This window comes from Aedes albopictus, chromosome 3 (assembly GCF_035046485.1).
Source record: "Aedes albopictus strain Foshan chromosome 3, AalbF5, whole genome shotgun sequence".
Classification (NCBI taxonomy): domain Eukaryota; kingdom Metazoa; phylum Arthropoda; class Insecta; order Diptera; family Culicidae; genus Aedes; species Aedes albopictus.
Window position 1 is genome coordinate 43245851 of NC_085138.1, and position 15310 is coordinate 43261160.

Here is a 15310-nt window from a genome sequence, read left to right on the forward strand (position 1 = left end):
AAAATAGCGTCTTTGACCATCGTATAAAATGTTCAGTTATCGAAAAGTCAATTCGAAATGTTCCAGAATCAGGCTATTTATGATCATGTGTATAAACCACCCACTAAGCCGAAGAATCATGGCGTCTACAAAAGCTAAACAAAGTGACATTTTCATTCAATTTTAATGTTCTAAAATGCTAAAATTGAAACGAAATGTTACAGTTGTTTGGCGCATGGCTTTTCCGATCTCCAGTTATGCGAGTTTGTTTGAGTTTTTGGTTAACGTTAAGATAGGCCGAATGAGGGGACTATGCCAACGAAGCATCCCGATACCCTAAACAGGTTTCGTTCGTCACGTTATGTGACCCCGCTAATTCTTTATTCACGGGTTTAGGGTTGAAATTTACTTCGGCATAGGCGCTAATTCTCGTCATATCAGACGAAAAATAGCCAATTATTACAGATATTCCAACTTACCTTTGCCAATGGCACACTAGATGGAAGCAAAAAGATGTAGACTATCAATAACCACCACATATAGCACTGCAAATTGAATAATTCCACAAAATTTCACATTTCAATCTCACTCCACTTACGAGTTGACATTATTCCTCGTTTTACGTGTCACGAAGGCAACCTCTCCAAAGCAGCAGCTTGCCGAATTGGTCCTCATCATCGTTCAATTTTCACTTCGCCAAATTTACTTGTTGAACCAACCTTCAATTCATACCCACAAAATCTTTGTGGCACTTTAAAGTTGGATTTTATTGCAGCAGAATTCAGTAAAAGCTGTTCAATTAATTAAATAATACGCTTTTTTCCATCGGTAAACTGCCGTAATTCTGCAAAGTGACGTAAGCGCCATTCAAAATGTCGATATTTTTTTGTATATTATACATAATATCTGGTGTAAAAATAACACTGTGGTATGCCTGCTGTATTAGAATGCAAGATGTAGTCGTAATCTATCATCTATGGAAAGAAACTTAGAGGATGAGCAATAGTTTTATGCATAATAACCAAAAAATGGGCCAAAACTATCAATGTCGCTTACGTCACTTAGGCAAAAATGTTGATTGAAATGTTTTAGTTACTATTCTCAAAGTGCATTCATCTCAATTCAGAACTTTCTACTCAATCGTACCTTGAACACATGATTTGATTTGGATTGCGACGTCAGGATTGACCGACTTTTCGAATAAACACCTATCTCAAATCATATTTTTTCACATGATGGTGTCACGTAGAAAGTGTGCCGAGAATTGAATTTAGGTTGTGCCCGAAACAGACGTGAAGTAGACGAAAACAGAATCCGTGGGACAATTATTCAATCTTATTATTTCAAGGAAATTGTTTTTCTAATGATATGGAAGCTAATTTGTAAACTAGTTATTGATACCAAATTGTCCATGATGCGTTAGGCGAGGTGCAAGAATAAAATCGTCGTTCCTTACATAGTCGAGATTTAGATAATAACCCTATGTGGAGTCAGTTATGTTTTGTATTTGCGGAAATCTTTGAATGTTTCGTCATAACAGATGTCGTATTATTCATTCGAATTTCCATAAGATTGTCGCATTCTCTTAAAAAGCTTACATCGATCGAGTCACTTACCAAGGTTATTCCAGATCATGTGACTTTCTATCCCTTTCCCCTAATAAAAACTTTTTCCCGCGAGACAATTGTGGGGAAATGCAGTGGGGACTTCGGTCACTATTAACGGATGTTGCAGTTAGATACGGTCACTTCCTGGATGACCGTAAAGGCTGGTGCTGTTATTACTTCAGAAAGCTTGGGACTTTTAAAGATATACATTGCACCCTTGTTTTAAGTGAATTATCAGGGAAGAGTTAAAACCTTAGAATGAGAAACCGTAACACAGTGGCAGCTATAGTAAAACTACATTGTATCTGTGAAAGTCGAATGAAACTATTATTTAACATTAACTATATCAGTTCATGCTGTGCCTATTTTGTAGACAAATCTCCCCATAAAAACTGAATCGCATCCTTCCCCAACCTTATAGAGAGACATTTTCCCTCACTAGGAAAGTACAGCATCTAATTTCAGCTTGATTACCATTATGGCTCTCCGTCATGCCTATCAGCTGTGTGTGCACGAGTTCTTTGCTCTTGAATAGTATTTCTGTCATGCTCAATGTCGTCTTATGAGACCAAACGACGATCCACAGGCAAAGCCACGACGACAATCATTCGCCTTGAGGTGTGTTCTTTCCTGGAGGCTGAAGAAATGGCACAACTTGGTGACGGAACCAACTAGGGATGGTCATGATTGCTGGAATTTAAATGAACAGAATATTTAGAATAATAGTTAAGGTTTTTAATTTCTCTTCGAAATTTAAGAAATTTGTAACATGAATCATGAACTTCTTAAGATTTGTCCAATTTCCTGGATCCCTAGTTTCTTCATTATTCTTTGACTCATAAGCACTCATCTCGTTGGAATGCTCTATCGCCACGTCGTCCGACCTTTTTCCGCGAAGTGCTTTTTCTTTTGCATTACCATTTTTGCGTTTTCCATTGCTTTTTTATGGTGGAAATATGTACGCTTCGGAGTGCTTTCCCCTCATCAACCTTCTTCTCATATTGTTCAATGCCAACTGATTGTGCCTCTTCCACAAATAGACTTTCCTAGAAATGATCTATTTATCGCAGTTATTGTCTTCTCTTGAGCAAAAATATAAATATGCAGAAATCTGTCAAATTTTGTGAATCATTGTGAGCAGTCTATCGATTCGATTCACCGCAAGCGGAAATGAAATTTCCCAACTTTGAGGTTAGCTACCTTTGGGGATCGTCTTGACGAACGATAGCGGAAATGAGAAGTTTCGCAATCGAAACCACCCACCCTGTCCCTAACTCTGTATACAGCAAAAAAAAAATCCATATACATTAAAAATACATGCACACTGGATCTGGACAAAAAAAAAACAAGCCAAAAGCGAAAAACGTTGTAGACTCAGACAGAGCATGGAAGAGTAAAAAAAGAGTGTCCTCGTGGCGGAAATTGGACGTACAACAAACATGAAAGAGCGCGAGCGCGCCCGTCAGTAATGTTTGCCGACGAGTTTTGTTCGAAGTTTGTGTAGGGTGATGTCGTTGGGTTTATGATGGAATTTCGCTTGGCCACCATCAGCAAAATGTTTCAACAAGACGGTGGGTCTGCTAGGTGGGATGAGACTGTATGAATAAATGTGCTACGACCGAGAATGAAACGATGAATCCTTTCTAGTGGTTAAGTTGTGTCAGTCATACTCGGATGGAAAATACAGTAGTAATTCTAAAAATGAGATCACATATTGCGTTTATTGGAGTTGTTTTCAATTTTTAGCATATTAAGTAGTGAGATTTTAGGTCGTTGTTGACAAATATTGAAAAAGTAAGCTAAGTTTCAGAAAATAACGTTTCTCACTATTAAATCAACGATTTTTATGAGAACAGAATAAAATAACATACAAACTTATAAAAATTAAGCTTTTCAAAAAAAATCATGGAAACCTAAACATCAGAACAATTCAGAACAAAATATTTCATATAGTGTGGCTTTGGGTATTATTGGCAGCCAAACATATGATTTTGCTTTCGAAGTTTTTCAATCACATTCATTAATCCTCGACCTTCACTGTAATGAATATGTATGCAGCACCGGAGCATAAAACCAAAAACATTCATTCATTCTGTGTTTTTAAAAAAAGACGCGGACACCGTCTTCAGCCAGAGGCTGCACAGACTGAATGAAACTAAACATTAGACAAGGGACACACGGAGCATGCACCAGTGGATACGGAGAAGAAACTTTTCTCACGGAAAGTTTAATCGCCCGGAGCGGGAATCGAACCCTCACCCCATAGCATGGTGCGATTAGAAGCTTGGTGACCGGAACACAAACTGGAGACTGTCCGAAATGAAACACGTACAGTAATCTACATGACATGAATAAACCGTATACAGGGGATGGCCAAAATGTTTAGGATAGGCAACTTTTTTTTCTCTCACAAAAAAAGTTCAACAAGCTATAACTTTTCATAGAGTGCATCAAAAATATCAAATTTTGACTGTTTGTCAACCTATTATATGTGCATCATTGGCACAAATTTGGGCTCGATTGATTAATATTTCGCAAAGTTAGAACCGTTCGGCTAGAACACTATTTTTCAAACAACTCATTTTTGAGGTGTCATATCTCGGAAACCAGTGAACCGAATTGAATGAAATTTTGAACGTACACTAACAATATGTTAATGCTTCACAAACTATTAAAACATAGGTACTTTTTAAACGTTGAAAAAAGTTATCATAGATTGACACTTTTTGGATTTTTCTCGAAAAAATGTAATTTTTTTACATCAATGTCAATAAATTTTAGTGTTGATATCCAAAGATTTTCCACTTCTGTTCTCAAGCTATCTCTAATCAGATATATTAGAGCCTATTTAGATTGAAGGAAGAACACATTTAGTAATTTTTGTGTGGTGTAAATTTGACTTATTTTCCTCTATATGAGTAAAAATTTCAATCCAGTATAACTTAATTCGTCGTGAGAAAATATTATATTTTATAACGTCGTATTAAGTATCATTACATTGTTGATAAACGTTAAAAAATGCATTCAATTCGGTTCACTGGTTTCCGAGATATGACAGTTAAAAAATTAGTTGTATAAATAATAGTGTTTTACCCAAACGGTACCAACTTCGCGAAAAATTAATCAATCGAGCCTAAATTTGTACCAATGATGCACATATAATAGGTTGACAAACAGTCAAAATTTGAGAATTTTTTATGCACTCTTTCAAAAGTTACAGCATGTTGAATTTTTTGTGGGTGAAAAAAAGTTGCCTATCCTAAACATTCTGGCCATCCCCTGTACGTTTAGCACTTGGGAAGGTAAAGCTAAATAGAACAGGAGCAAACTTTGCACTTCCAGGCCAGTGGCAATACGGGGGCGGGCAAATAAATCACATATTTGACGTAGATGGAAGGATCAGAAGTTGTACACACATGTGTAGGTATGTACCTCTGCTCGATACTTTGGCATGTTTGCTCGGGAAGGCAGGGCTTTCTAGGAAATCTGATGCGGTAGAGTAAAAAGTTTCACGTTCGTTGGGTTGTTTTGTGACGATATTGTACATGCCAAGCCTTTTTGTGTAAAAAGTTTACAAAAGTTTGTCTTCTTCCTGTCTTTAATGACATTATCTATTTTCCTTCTCACCTATCTGGAACATAACCTGCTGATTTTTTTTTTCATAAATTACAATTTTCACTTCAACAATTTCAATTTGTGAATTGACAACATATTAAAGGGTCATTCACAAACTACGTGGACTTTATCTATAGCAAGGGTGGGGATTGTCTGGAGAAAGTCCACGCCCCGTACATTTTCATTTTTCATTTATTTAGTTCAACATCAAATTCATGATACACACTGAATCAATAATTTGCCGCCATAATACTCGATTTGTAGCTACATCGTGCTCTCTGCGCTTCACGCCTTCTTGTACCAACCGGCTGGTTAGCAAACACAAACTTTGCAGGGTTGTTGTCCGGCATTCTTGCAACATGCCCTGCCTACCGTATCCGTCCAGCTGTAGCCACTTTCAGGATGTTGGGTTCACCGTAGAGTGCAGCGAGCTCATGGTTCATCCTTCTCCGCCACACACCGCCGAAGATCGTCCATAGCACGCGTTGCTCGAAAACTCCGAGTGCTTGCAAGTCCTCCTCAAGCATTGTCCATGTATCGTGTCCGTAGAGAACCACCGGTCTTATTAGCGTCTTGTACATGGTACATTTGATGCGGGGGTGAATCTTTCTGACCGCAGTTTTCTGTAGAGCCCGTAGTAGGCACGACTTCCACTGATGATGCGCCTTCGTACTTCACGGCTCACGTTATTGTCAACCATTTGCAAGGAACCGAGGTAGACGAATTCTTCTAACACCTCGAAAATATCCCCGTCTATCGTCACATCGCTGCCAAGGCTTGTCCTGTCTCGCTCAGTCCCTCTTACCAGCATGTACTTTATCTTAGCCGAATTCACCACCAGTCCGCTTTGCTGCTTCACGTTTCAGGCGGGTGTACTGTTCTGCCACCGTTCCAAATGTTCTAGCAATAACATCCGCAAAACAGACAAATTGGCCGGATTTCGTGAAGATCGTACCCCGGCTGTTGAGCCCGTCTCGTCGCATAACACCTTCCAGGGCGATGTTGAATAGTAGGCAGGAAAGCCCATCACCTTGTCGTAGACCCGTCGAGATTCGAATGAACTGAATAGTTCACCCGAAATCCTTACGTTGTTCTGCACACCGTCCATCGTTGCTCTTATCAGTCTGGTAAGCTGCCCGGAAAAGCTGTTCTCATCCATGATTTTCCATAGCTCTGTGCGGTCGATACTGTCGTATGCCGCCTTGAAGTCGATGAACAAGTGGTGCGTTGGGAACTGGTATTCACGGCATTTCTGGAAGATTTGTCGTACGGTGAAGATCTGGTCCGTTGTCGACCGACCGTCGATGAAACCGGCTTGGTCACTTCCCACGAACTCATTTACTTTAGGTGAAAGACGACGGAAGATGATCTGGGATAGCACTTTGTAGGCGGCATTCAAAATGGTGATCGCTCGAAAATTCTCACACATTAACTTGTCGCCTTTCTAGTGGATGGGACAGATTATCTCTTCCTTCCACTCCTCCGGTAGCCGTTCGGCTTCCCAGATCTTGACTACTAACTGGTGTAGACAGGTGGCCAACTTTTCCGGGCCCATCTTGATGAGTTCTGCTGCGATACCGTCCTTATCAGCCGCTTTGTTGGTTTTGAGCTGGTGGATGGCATCCTTAACTTCATTCAACGTGGAAGTTGGTTTGGTTCCCGTCCTCTGCTGCACCAACAGTCATTTCCTCCGCTGCCTCGATCCCCCGTGCTTACATTTTGTTCACCATTCAGGTGCTCGTCGTAGTGCTGCTTCCACCTTTCGGTCACCTAACGTTTGTCAGTCAGGAGGCTCCCGTCCTTATCTCTGCAGATTTCGGCTCACGGCACGTAGCCTTTGCGGGTTACGTTGAGCTTCTGGTAGAACTTACGTGTTTCTTGTGAACGGCACAGCAGTTCCATTTCCTCGCACTCCGCTTCTTCCAGGCGGCGCTTTTTCTCACTGAAGAGACGGGTCTGCTGCTTCCGCTTCTGTCTGTATCGCTGCACATACTGTCGGGTTCCATGCTGCAGCATTACCGCCCGCGCTGCATCCTTCTCCTCCAGAACCGCTCTGCACTCCTCGTTGAACCAATCGTTTCGCCGACTCCGTTCTACATACCCGACAGTGCTCTCGGCTGCATTGTTGATGGCTACTTTCACTGTACTCCAGCAGTCCTCTAGAGGGCCACATCGAGCACACCCTCGTTCGACAATGCTGCCACGAGATTCTGCGCGTATGCGGTGGTGAAATCTGGTTGCTTCAGTCGCTCTAGTTCGTACCGCGGTGGCCGTGCACTGTTAATAACGGAGAGTTTTGGGCTCAGTTTAACCATCACTAAGTACTGATCAGAGTCGATATTAGCGCCACGATATGTCCTGGCGTCGATAATGTCGGAGAAGTACCGTCCGTCAATCAGAACGTGGTCGATTTGCGATTCCGTTTGTTGTGGTGATCTCCAGGTGTAACGATACGAGAGGCTGTGCTGGAAGAAGGTGCTACGACTGGCCATGTTCTTGGAGGCGGCGAAATCGATGAGACGTAGGCCATTTTGGTTCGTCAGCTGATCTGAATTCCTCCTCCTGACCTACCTGAGCATTTAGGTCTCCTATTAGACGTGTGCGCCGCCGCGCCGCGCCGCCGTCGCCGACGATTTTTTCTCGCCGCCGCCGCCAGTCAAATTGACCCGGCGCGCCGCTGTTCATATTTTTCCACGCCGCTGAACAAAATTTTTCACGCCGATGAGAAAACGACAATTTTTTTTCTCGCCAACCTGTTTAAATCTAATACCAATAACAGTGGTAATTTTCAAACAGTTTCTATTGTTTTCCTTGTGCATATACGAAAAATACGCCTATTTTTCTGAAGTTCTTCTTGTAAATCTCTTGTATTTTTTTGTGATTTCATTTAATGATTTCTTACAGCAATACTGTTAAGATCCCGGAATTTTGGCTTTCTCAGTCTTGGGTAAATCAAAACGGCAAGTTTTGCTTTTCCTGACGTTTCGGCTTTTTATTAAGCCTTTTTCAATGGGTAAGCTGTCAACCGCTTACCACTTGAAAAAGGCTTAATAAAAAGCCGTAACGTCGGAAAAAGCAGAACTTGCCGTTTTGATTTACCCAAGACTGAGAAAGCCAGCATTCCGGAATCAATATATTCCAGTCGTACTCACCCAGCACAACTGTTAAGATCCTTACTTATTATTTTTGAGTACTAAGCTAGACTCTTTTGAAAACCATAACGGATTATCAACAAAGATCTTGGCAATATTTTCATTAGGTGCATGAACACATTCTCCTACATATTCTTTGTTATCTCTTGGAAGATTTTCATGGTAATTTACAAATGACATTCTTGGAGGCATATATTCCATGAAATCTTCAGAAATTCCTTTACAGGACTCCCCAGAAATTTCACCAAGAATTCTTCTAGAAAAAATCCAGAATTCTTTGAGAAGTTTCTTGAAGTTGAGAGGATTCTTTAAATAAAATCCGAATGTTCTCTTAGAAATATTTTTTGAGATGCCTTATGTTCCTTCATAAATTTTCAAAGAATTTCTATGGAGAACCTCCTAAAAATGACACCATTAATTTATTAGAAATTTCTTTAAATAGGTTACGCAAAAGAAGGTCCATTTTCAACCCCACACTTTTTGTATAAGGCCTCCTCTGAAATTATCACAATTTTCGGAGCCCTTCCCTCTTATGGACGTTCCCTCGTCAGAAACAACTCCAGGAATTATATTTACACAGTAATCACAGAATTCTTCAAGAAAATTATCTATCAGTTGCTTCGACAATCCATCCAGGGCATTTTCTATGCCTCCAGCAAGTTTTCCAGAAGTTCTTCCTTTATTTTATTAAGTGATTCCAGCACATATTCTTTCAGTGATTTCTGCAAAAAGCATTTTGAACTCAAAATTGGCCTCATATCTTTCACATTCAATTTGAAGTACTCGACCATGTTTCAAGCATTTTGGCCGACAAAAACCTCTCATGACGAAGAGATCAAACGTGCCGATAATACTCTTGGTCACCCTATATTCCTTAGGAAATCTCTAGGAACCTTTAAAGTTAAAGTATTCCTCCAGACATTCTTTCAGGGATTCCTTTAAAAATATGTTCATGAATGCCTCCTGGAATTCTTTCAGAGAATCCTCCATGAATTTAGGAAAGAGATTTCTCTTGGAATTTTTCTAGGTATTAATTAATAAATCCTTGTAGGAAATCAATCAAGGGTTTCTGAGGGAGAGTTTTCAGAAAATTCTTTAGCAACTCTTTCTTGAACTATTTCAGAAAATCCCGTAGGGATTTGTTCAAGAATATCTCCAGGGATTTCTTCAGGAATTTGAAAGACGATTAATTCAGAAATTCCTCTAAGTTTTTTTTTCAGAAATTCTTTCTCAGACTTCATCTAAATTCAAAATCTTACTAAGGAATTCCTTCTAAAATATCACTTAAAAACCCTTCAGTAGCTGAAGGGTTTTTCATAATTATCAGTAAGAGATTACATCAAGTATTCTCCATGATTTTTTTTAATTTTCAGAATTTTCAGCGGTTCTCTCAGAAATATTTCCTCCGGGAATTCTTTAAGATATTCCTCCACAGATATTTACAGTAGTATTTTATGAAATAACATAAACCAAAGTTTAAACAATTCCTGATGAGATTTAATTTTATTGAAACTATTTCAGAAACAAGTTGAGGGAGCTCCTGGATTTTTAACAGAATTTTTATGAGAAATTTTTGAAAATATACAAGGAAAAAATCCTGGAGAAGTTTTTGAGAAAATCCTTGAAGGACTTCATTGAGAAATTTCTGAATTAAATCATGAAGAAGTTTCTGAAGGAATCCTTGGACAAAAATCTTCGGAAAACTGTAAAGAAATTGCAGACAATGGTACTAGAAGAATTCTTGAATAAATCTCCTAAGGGACCGTCCCTAAATGACGTAGCATTTAAGGTGGGAGGCGGGAGTCTGGGATTGTGTGACGAGTCATGTATTAGGTATGAGATAATATGCTCCTAGAAGAATTTCTTGAGATATTCCTGGACAAACGTTAAGAAATAAATGCTAAAGTGATTTCTAAAGGTGCTCCTGAAGAAATCTCTAGAGGAATTTTTAAGGGTCACCGGAAAAAAATCTGAGAGTATCCCTGAAGGATGGTTTCAAAAAAATTCTAGAGAAGTTTACGATCCCACTTGTGAAGGAATATCTGAGGATCTTCTAGGAAGCCCGCTGGAGGAATTCTCAGAAGAATCTATTGATAATTTTCTGGAAAAAATCCTGAAGAAACGCCTCAAGGAATCCCTGGAGTAATTCCTGAAATGAACCCTTACAGAACTCCAACAAAAATTTCGAATATAACAATGACAACACTGGTCTAAAATGAGTCTTAGAAAAAAATATTCTTAGACGAGAATCGTCCTTAACGATTCTTTCTAAAATTTATAGCATATTTTTTTTTAGGGTAGTTTTTATTGAAACCTCTGATTTACATACGTTTAAACCTTTCACACAAAATATTGTATTTTTGGTAGAAACAAATTTTTCTGTATTGACGTTTTTTAATTACTAGAAATGGCGCTTCACGAAAAAAAAAACATAAAAAATTTAGTCACGCCGATTACGCCGCCGCCGCCGCCGCCGCCGCTGCCTCAAATAACTATACACGCCGACGCCGGTGAAAACTGCTTCGGCGCACACGTCTATCTCCTATGATGATCTTGACGTCGTGGTTTGGGCAGCGGTTGTACTGCACATATAATGCGTCTTTGCCATCATCAGTGCTTCCGGAGTGAAGGATGTGCACGTTTATTACGCTGATGTTGAATCCTCAACCTGCACATTCTTTCGTCGATCGGCCTCATACTGATCACGCGCCTCTGCATGTCGCCCATCACTGTAAAAGCTGTTCCCAGCTTACGTGTGTTATCGCAGCTCTGGTAGATGGTAGATTACCTCTAAACGTTCACACCATAGATCCTGTCCAACACACCTCCTGCAGCACTACGATTCCGAACCCGCGGTCCTTCAGTATATCGGCGAGTATGCGGGTGCTCCTGATGAAGTCGAGAGATCTGCAGTTCCACGTACCGAGCTTCCAATCGCGTAAGTCCCTTTTCGTCGCTGTGGTCGTCGCCATTGGTATCGGTTCTTGTTGATCTTTCGGTGCTTGTCTTTTTACGACTGGCTAGCAGGGCCTGATACAAACCCACTAACCCAAGATACTAGGCTTACTTTCCCGGAAGCTATGGGTTCTGCATTGGTATTTCCTCCAACTACAGTGCTAAATAGCTAGGCTCAAGCAACAGTCTTCGCCGGAGGTGGTGTTTTTAATGAGCGCCCAGCTAGATCTCACTCCGTAAATATGTGGAATCTAAATTTTTCAAACTTTCAGGTTCATCAGAGAACATAACCGAAAAAGAACAGAAAAATTAAATGAATTCACTCAGAGTATTCATCGGATTTCTGCTTTGCGTTAGATAGTCTCTAATTTTTCCAAAAATTCTTTCGTGATGACGCAACATAAAATTTGTCTCATTATTTTCCATCATACCGCGAAAGTCCACTACACACTTTATTTAAATCGCCGACCTCAGCAAACGGATTGCCGAGAATCCAACAGCCGAGAATCCGATATTTTTTACTGAATCTCGGTAAAAGTTTTACCGAGATGTCGTCAAAACTTTTTACTGAGATCTCGTTAAAGTTCACCGAGACTCGGTAATGGTTTGCCGAAATCTCGGTAAAATTTTTACCAAGAATCAGTAAATATTTTACCGAGATATCAGCTGTTGGATTCTCGGTAAACCGTTTACCGAGATCAATTTCTGAATTTAAGTGTGTAAGCAGTGTGTTAGTAACTATTTCGAAAAGAATGCTTAAAGAATCCTGTCGAATATTTTCAAGTAGTTTTACCAAACATATGTCTAGCATATGTCTGCATCAAATATTCTCAATTTTTTACTGTGAGTTCATCAACTAGTTGTGTATCAGTGGTCGAAGATCGGGCAGTGGAAAAGATCGGGCTATTCTACACGAAATTATAAAGGTTATAGAAAAAGGTATAATTATTCGATAGCCAACTTTGAGCTGTTATATCTCCGGATTCAACAAACCGAATGCAATGAAATTTGGATCATTTTTAACTTATATAATAAGCTATTGAAAACTTTTGACTTAACTTAAAATTCTTTACACGAAAGAAAATTATAACGATTAGACTATTTTTCTAATATAACACCAATCTATCCAAAACTTCATCATCGAACAAATTCGAGATAGTAATTATAGTTCATTTGAATTCCCTCTAATCGACTTGAATATATTTATGTTTCAAAGGAAAGCAACCAAATAGCCGGCATTAAATTGAAAAAGTAATGGGATGCATATGAAAAATAGATAAATTTACTAAAAAAACATATAATAAATGAAAACGCTATAACTTTTTTTATTAATAATTTCAAATTAAGTTTACTGTTTTTCAAAGTTCATTATATTAGTCATAAATAATCAAAATTTCATTGCATTTGGTTCATTGAATCCGGAGATATAACAGCTTAAAGTTGGCTATTGAATAATTATACCTTTTTTCTAGAATCTTCACAACTTCGTGTAGAATGGCCCGATCTTTTCCAAATTTGAACCACTGATACACAACCAGTTGATGAACTTACAGTCAAAATTTGAGAATATTTGATGCCCTTTTCGAAAAGTTACAGTGAGTTGAACATTTTTTGAAAAGTGAAAATTTTACCTGTCCCAATTATTTTGTGTATGGACAATGAAAAGATCAGTTCGCAAACAATAATAATACAAAATCACACTTTGTGGCTTACTGTCAATTGATATCAACTTGTGACGGAAATTTCGTACAGACATACATAGGTTTCCATTGCAAAATTCACTTTCTAATTGTTTTATTGGGTAAAGACAGAAACCTCTACTGGTTCTAAAGAAATGTTGTGAGTAGAGAGAATGCTATTCATTGTTTTTTTTTTCTGCTCGTCCTTCGTTACATAAAGAGCTCACAATTTTTGCATAATGCGCTGTTCAAAAGCGTCACGTCCTTGGTCTTGACGGTCGCATGCCTGATTAGTGAGGCTGGCTTTCCGGATAGTGAAAGTGGAATATACATATTAGAATAAAGAGAGAGAAAGGCGAAAACTGTAATCCAGTCACGTTTTACAAGGGCAGCAACGCCAAAGCGCCTACGATGGACGACGATGAAAACGCAGGAAAAATTGCGAGCAAATGCTATATTTGGAACTAACCATTTCGTTACCAGCAATGTGTCCGACAGAACGGTTGGATTTTGAAGGGTGCAAACGAACGGAAAACGTCTCTTGTAGTGAAAGTATGGTGGACGTGACCAAAATTCGGAATATTTCGGTGGGTTCAGCTGAAAAATAAGAGCTTCCGTTCTTCAAAAATATGCTTCATGAAGTGTTAGGCAGTCCAAATGTATTGGGAAAATGAATTAATTGCTGATTGGAAACATAGTGTTAGACGAGTCTAAAGCATGTTATCATAGTGGTTGGTTAAACCATTCTTAATTCTTTTGTATTTCGCACATAGGGTTCGAGTTCCATAAGTAATCTCACACTCCCAAATTCATCCTATTCGTAAACAAGCGATTACGGGTTACGGCATCGATTGATTGATTTGAATAGGTTGAATCTACATAAGAATCACAGCAAACTTACGACCTATTCAAATTGAACGCCAGATTTATTCGCACAACATAGCTGCTTCATCGTTTTAGAGCTGGTGGAATACGGCAGCGGCATGGAAGTTGATTCATTTCCATTATCGGCTGCACTAACGCAGGCATTGCCTGCCACCATGTTCCACCACCCCTTGTTCGAGTGCTTGTAGAAGTACTGCTTCCATCTTTCAATCATCTCTTCGCATCCATCAATCACGAGACTCCCGCCTTTAAACATTTGCTATAGAAATCAAGCTTGTGGTAGAACTTCCTTGTTTTTGAAGAACATTCTCCGCTTCTTCCTGACAACTTTTTTTTTCTTTAGAAAGAGGTGGTTTTGCTATATATATTAATGCATAGTTGGCATGTTGGCATAATCACTTAAATATCAAACTAGACTACTAGTTCATATAAACGCAATTGAATTAAACACAGTTCATTACCATCTATTTTTACCATCATAAAAAATCGACGTACCGCCCAAGTCATCATTGATTCTCCCTCTCAATTCCATTAGCGCGCTGCTCATCTAATAAATACATTTGTCGAAAACTCAATTATACCCAATCAATTACACCAGCGGACCGTCGTCCTCCAGGGAATAACTCGACGCTGTCAGACAGGATGTTCCATTAAATCAAACCAATTAGCGATGTCCTTTCGTACGGAATACAACTCTAGTACCAGGTACTAGGGATAAACCACAGACCATCATTATGGTTCGATTATCCGTTTGTGTTGAGAGAAGTGCTGTGAATCAAAAAGCCACAGAAATGCGCGAAAATTCAATCCTTTACCATCACTCCGGTCTGCCTTTTGAAAGCACCACAGTGATAGCTTTCAGCCTAATTGAATTGATAATGGAAATCGGTATTTATTGCACTCTTGGGAGTTTGTCGCGATTTTCCTAGTAATTATTTGTACTGGTAAAATGTATCTATCTCACTATGATTTCAATGAATCTAATTTTCGCTTTCCAATTCCTATCTTTCACAGGCCAAAGCCCTCGGGAAGGTTCTATTCGAGCAGGTCTGCCGGCAGCTGAACCTTCTGGAGGCGGACTACTTCGGACTGGAGTACCAGGAGGCACCGTCCGGCACCAAGTACTGGCTGGATCTGGAGAAACCGCTGAACCGACAGGTCGGGCTTTCCCTAATAGAACCGATGCTGCGGTTTTGCGTCAAATTCTACACTCCGGATCCGCTCCAGCTGGAGGAGGAATACACCCGGTACCTGTTCTGTTTGCAAATCAAGCGGGATTTGGCCACCGGGAGCTTACAGTGCAATGACAACACCGCCGCCCTGATGGCCAGCTATATTGTGCAAGGTAAGGGTTTGTCTGATGATGTGTTTCAATATTAATTGAAACAACGGAATTCTACCGTGACGTAATCACAAGGACCTGGGTTCAATCCCTGGC

General features: G+C 39.6%; 1 protein-coding gene across 5 annotated transcripts in view; it reads left to right on the plus strand.

Moving 5' to 3' along the window:
• Nucleotides 1–15310, plus strand: part of LOC109431761 (FERM, ARHGEF and pleckstrin domain-containing protein 2-like) — a 201926-nt gene that overhangs the window by 131950 nt on the left and 54666 nt on the right. For all 5 annotated transcript variants that reach the window (XM_029868959.2, XM_062861299.1, XM_062861300.1 and 2 more), the window contains exon 3: nucleotides 14887–15217. In XM_029868959.2, the coding sequence (XP_029724819.2) occupies nucleotides 14887–15217 (331 nt within the window). The remainder of the gene's footprint in view (nucleotides 1–14886; nucleotides 15218–15310) is intronic.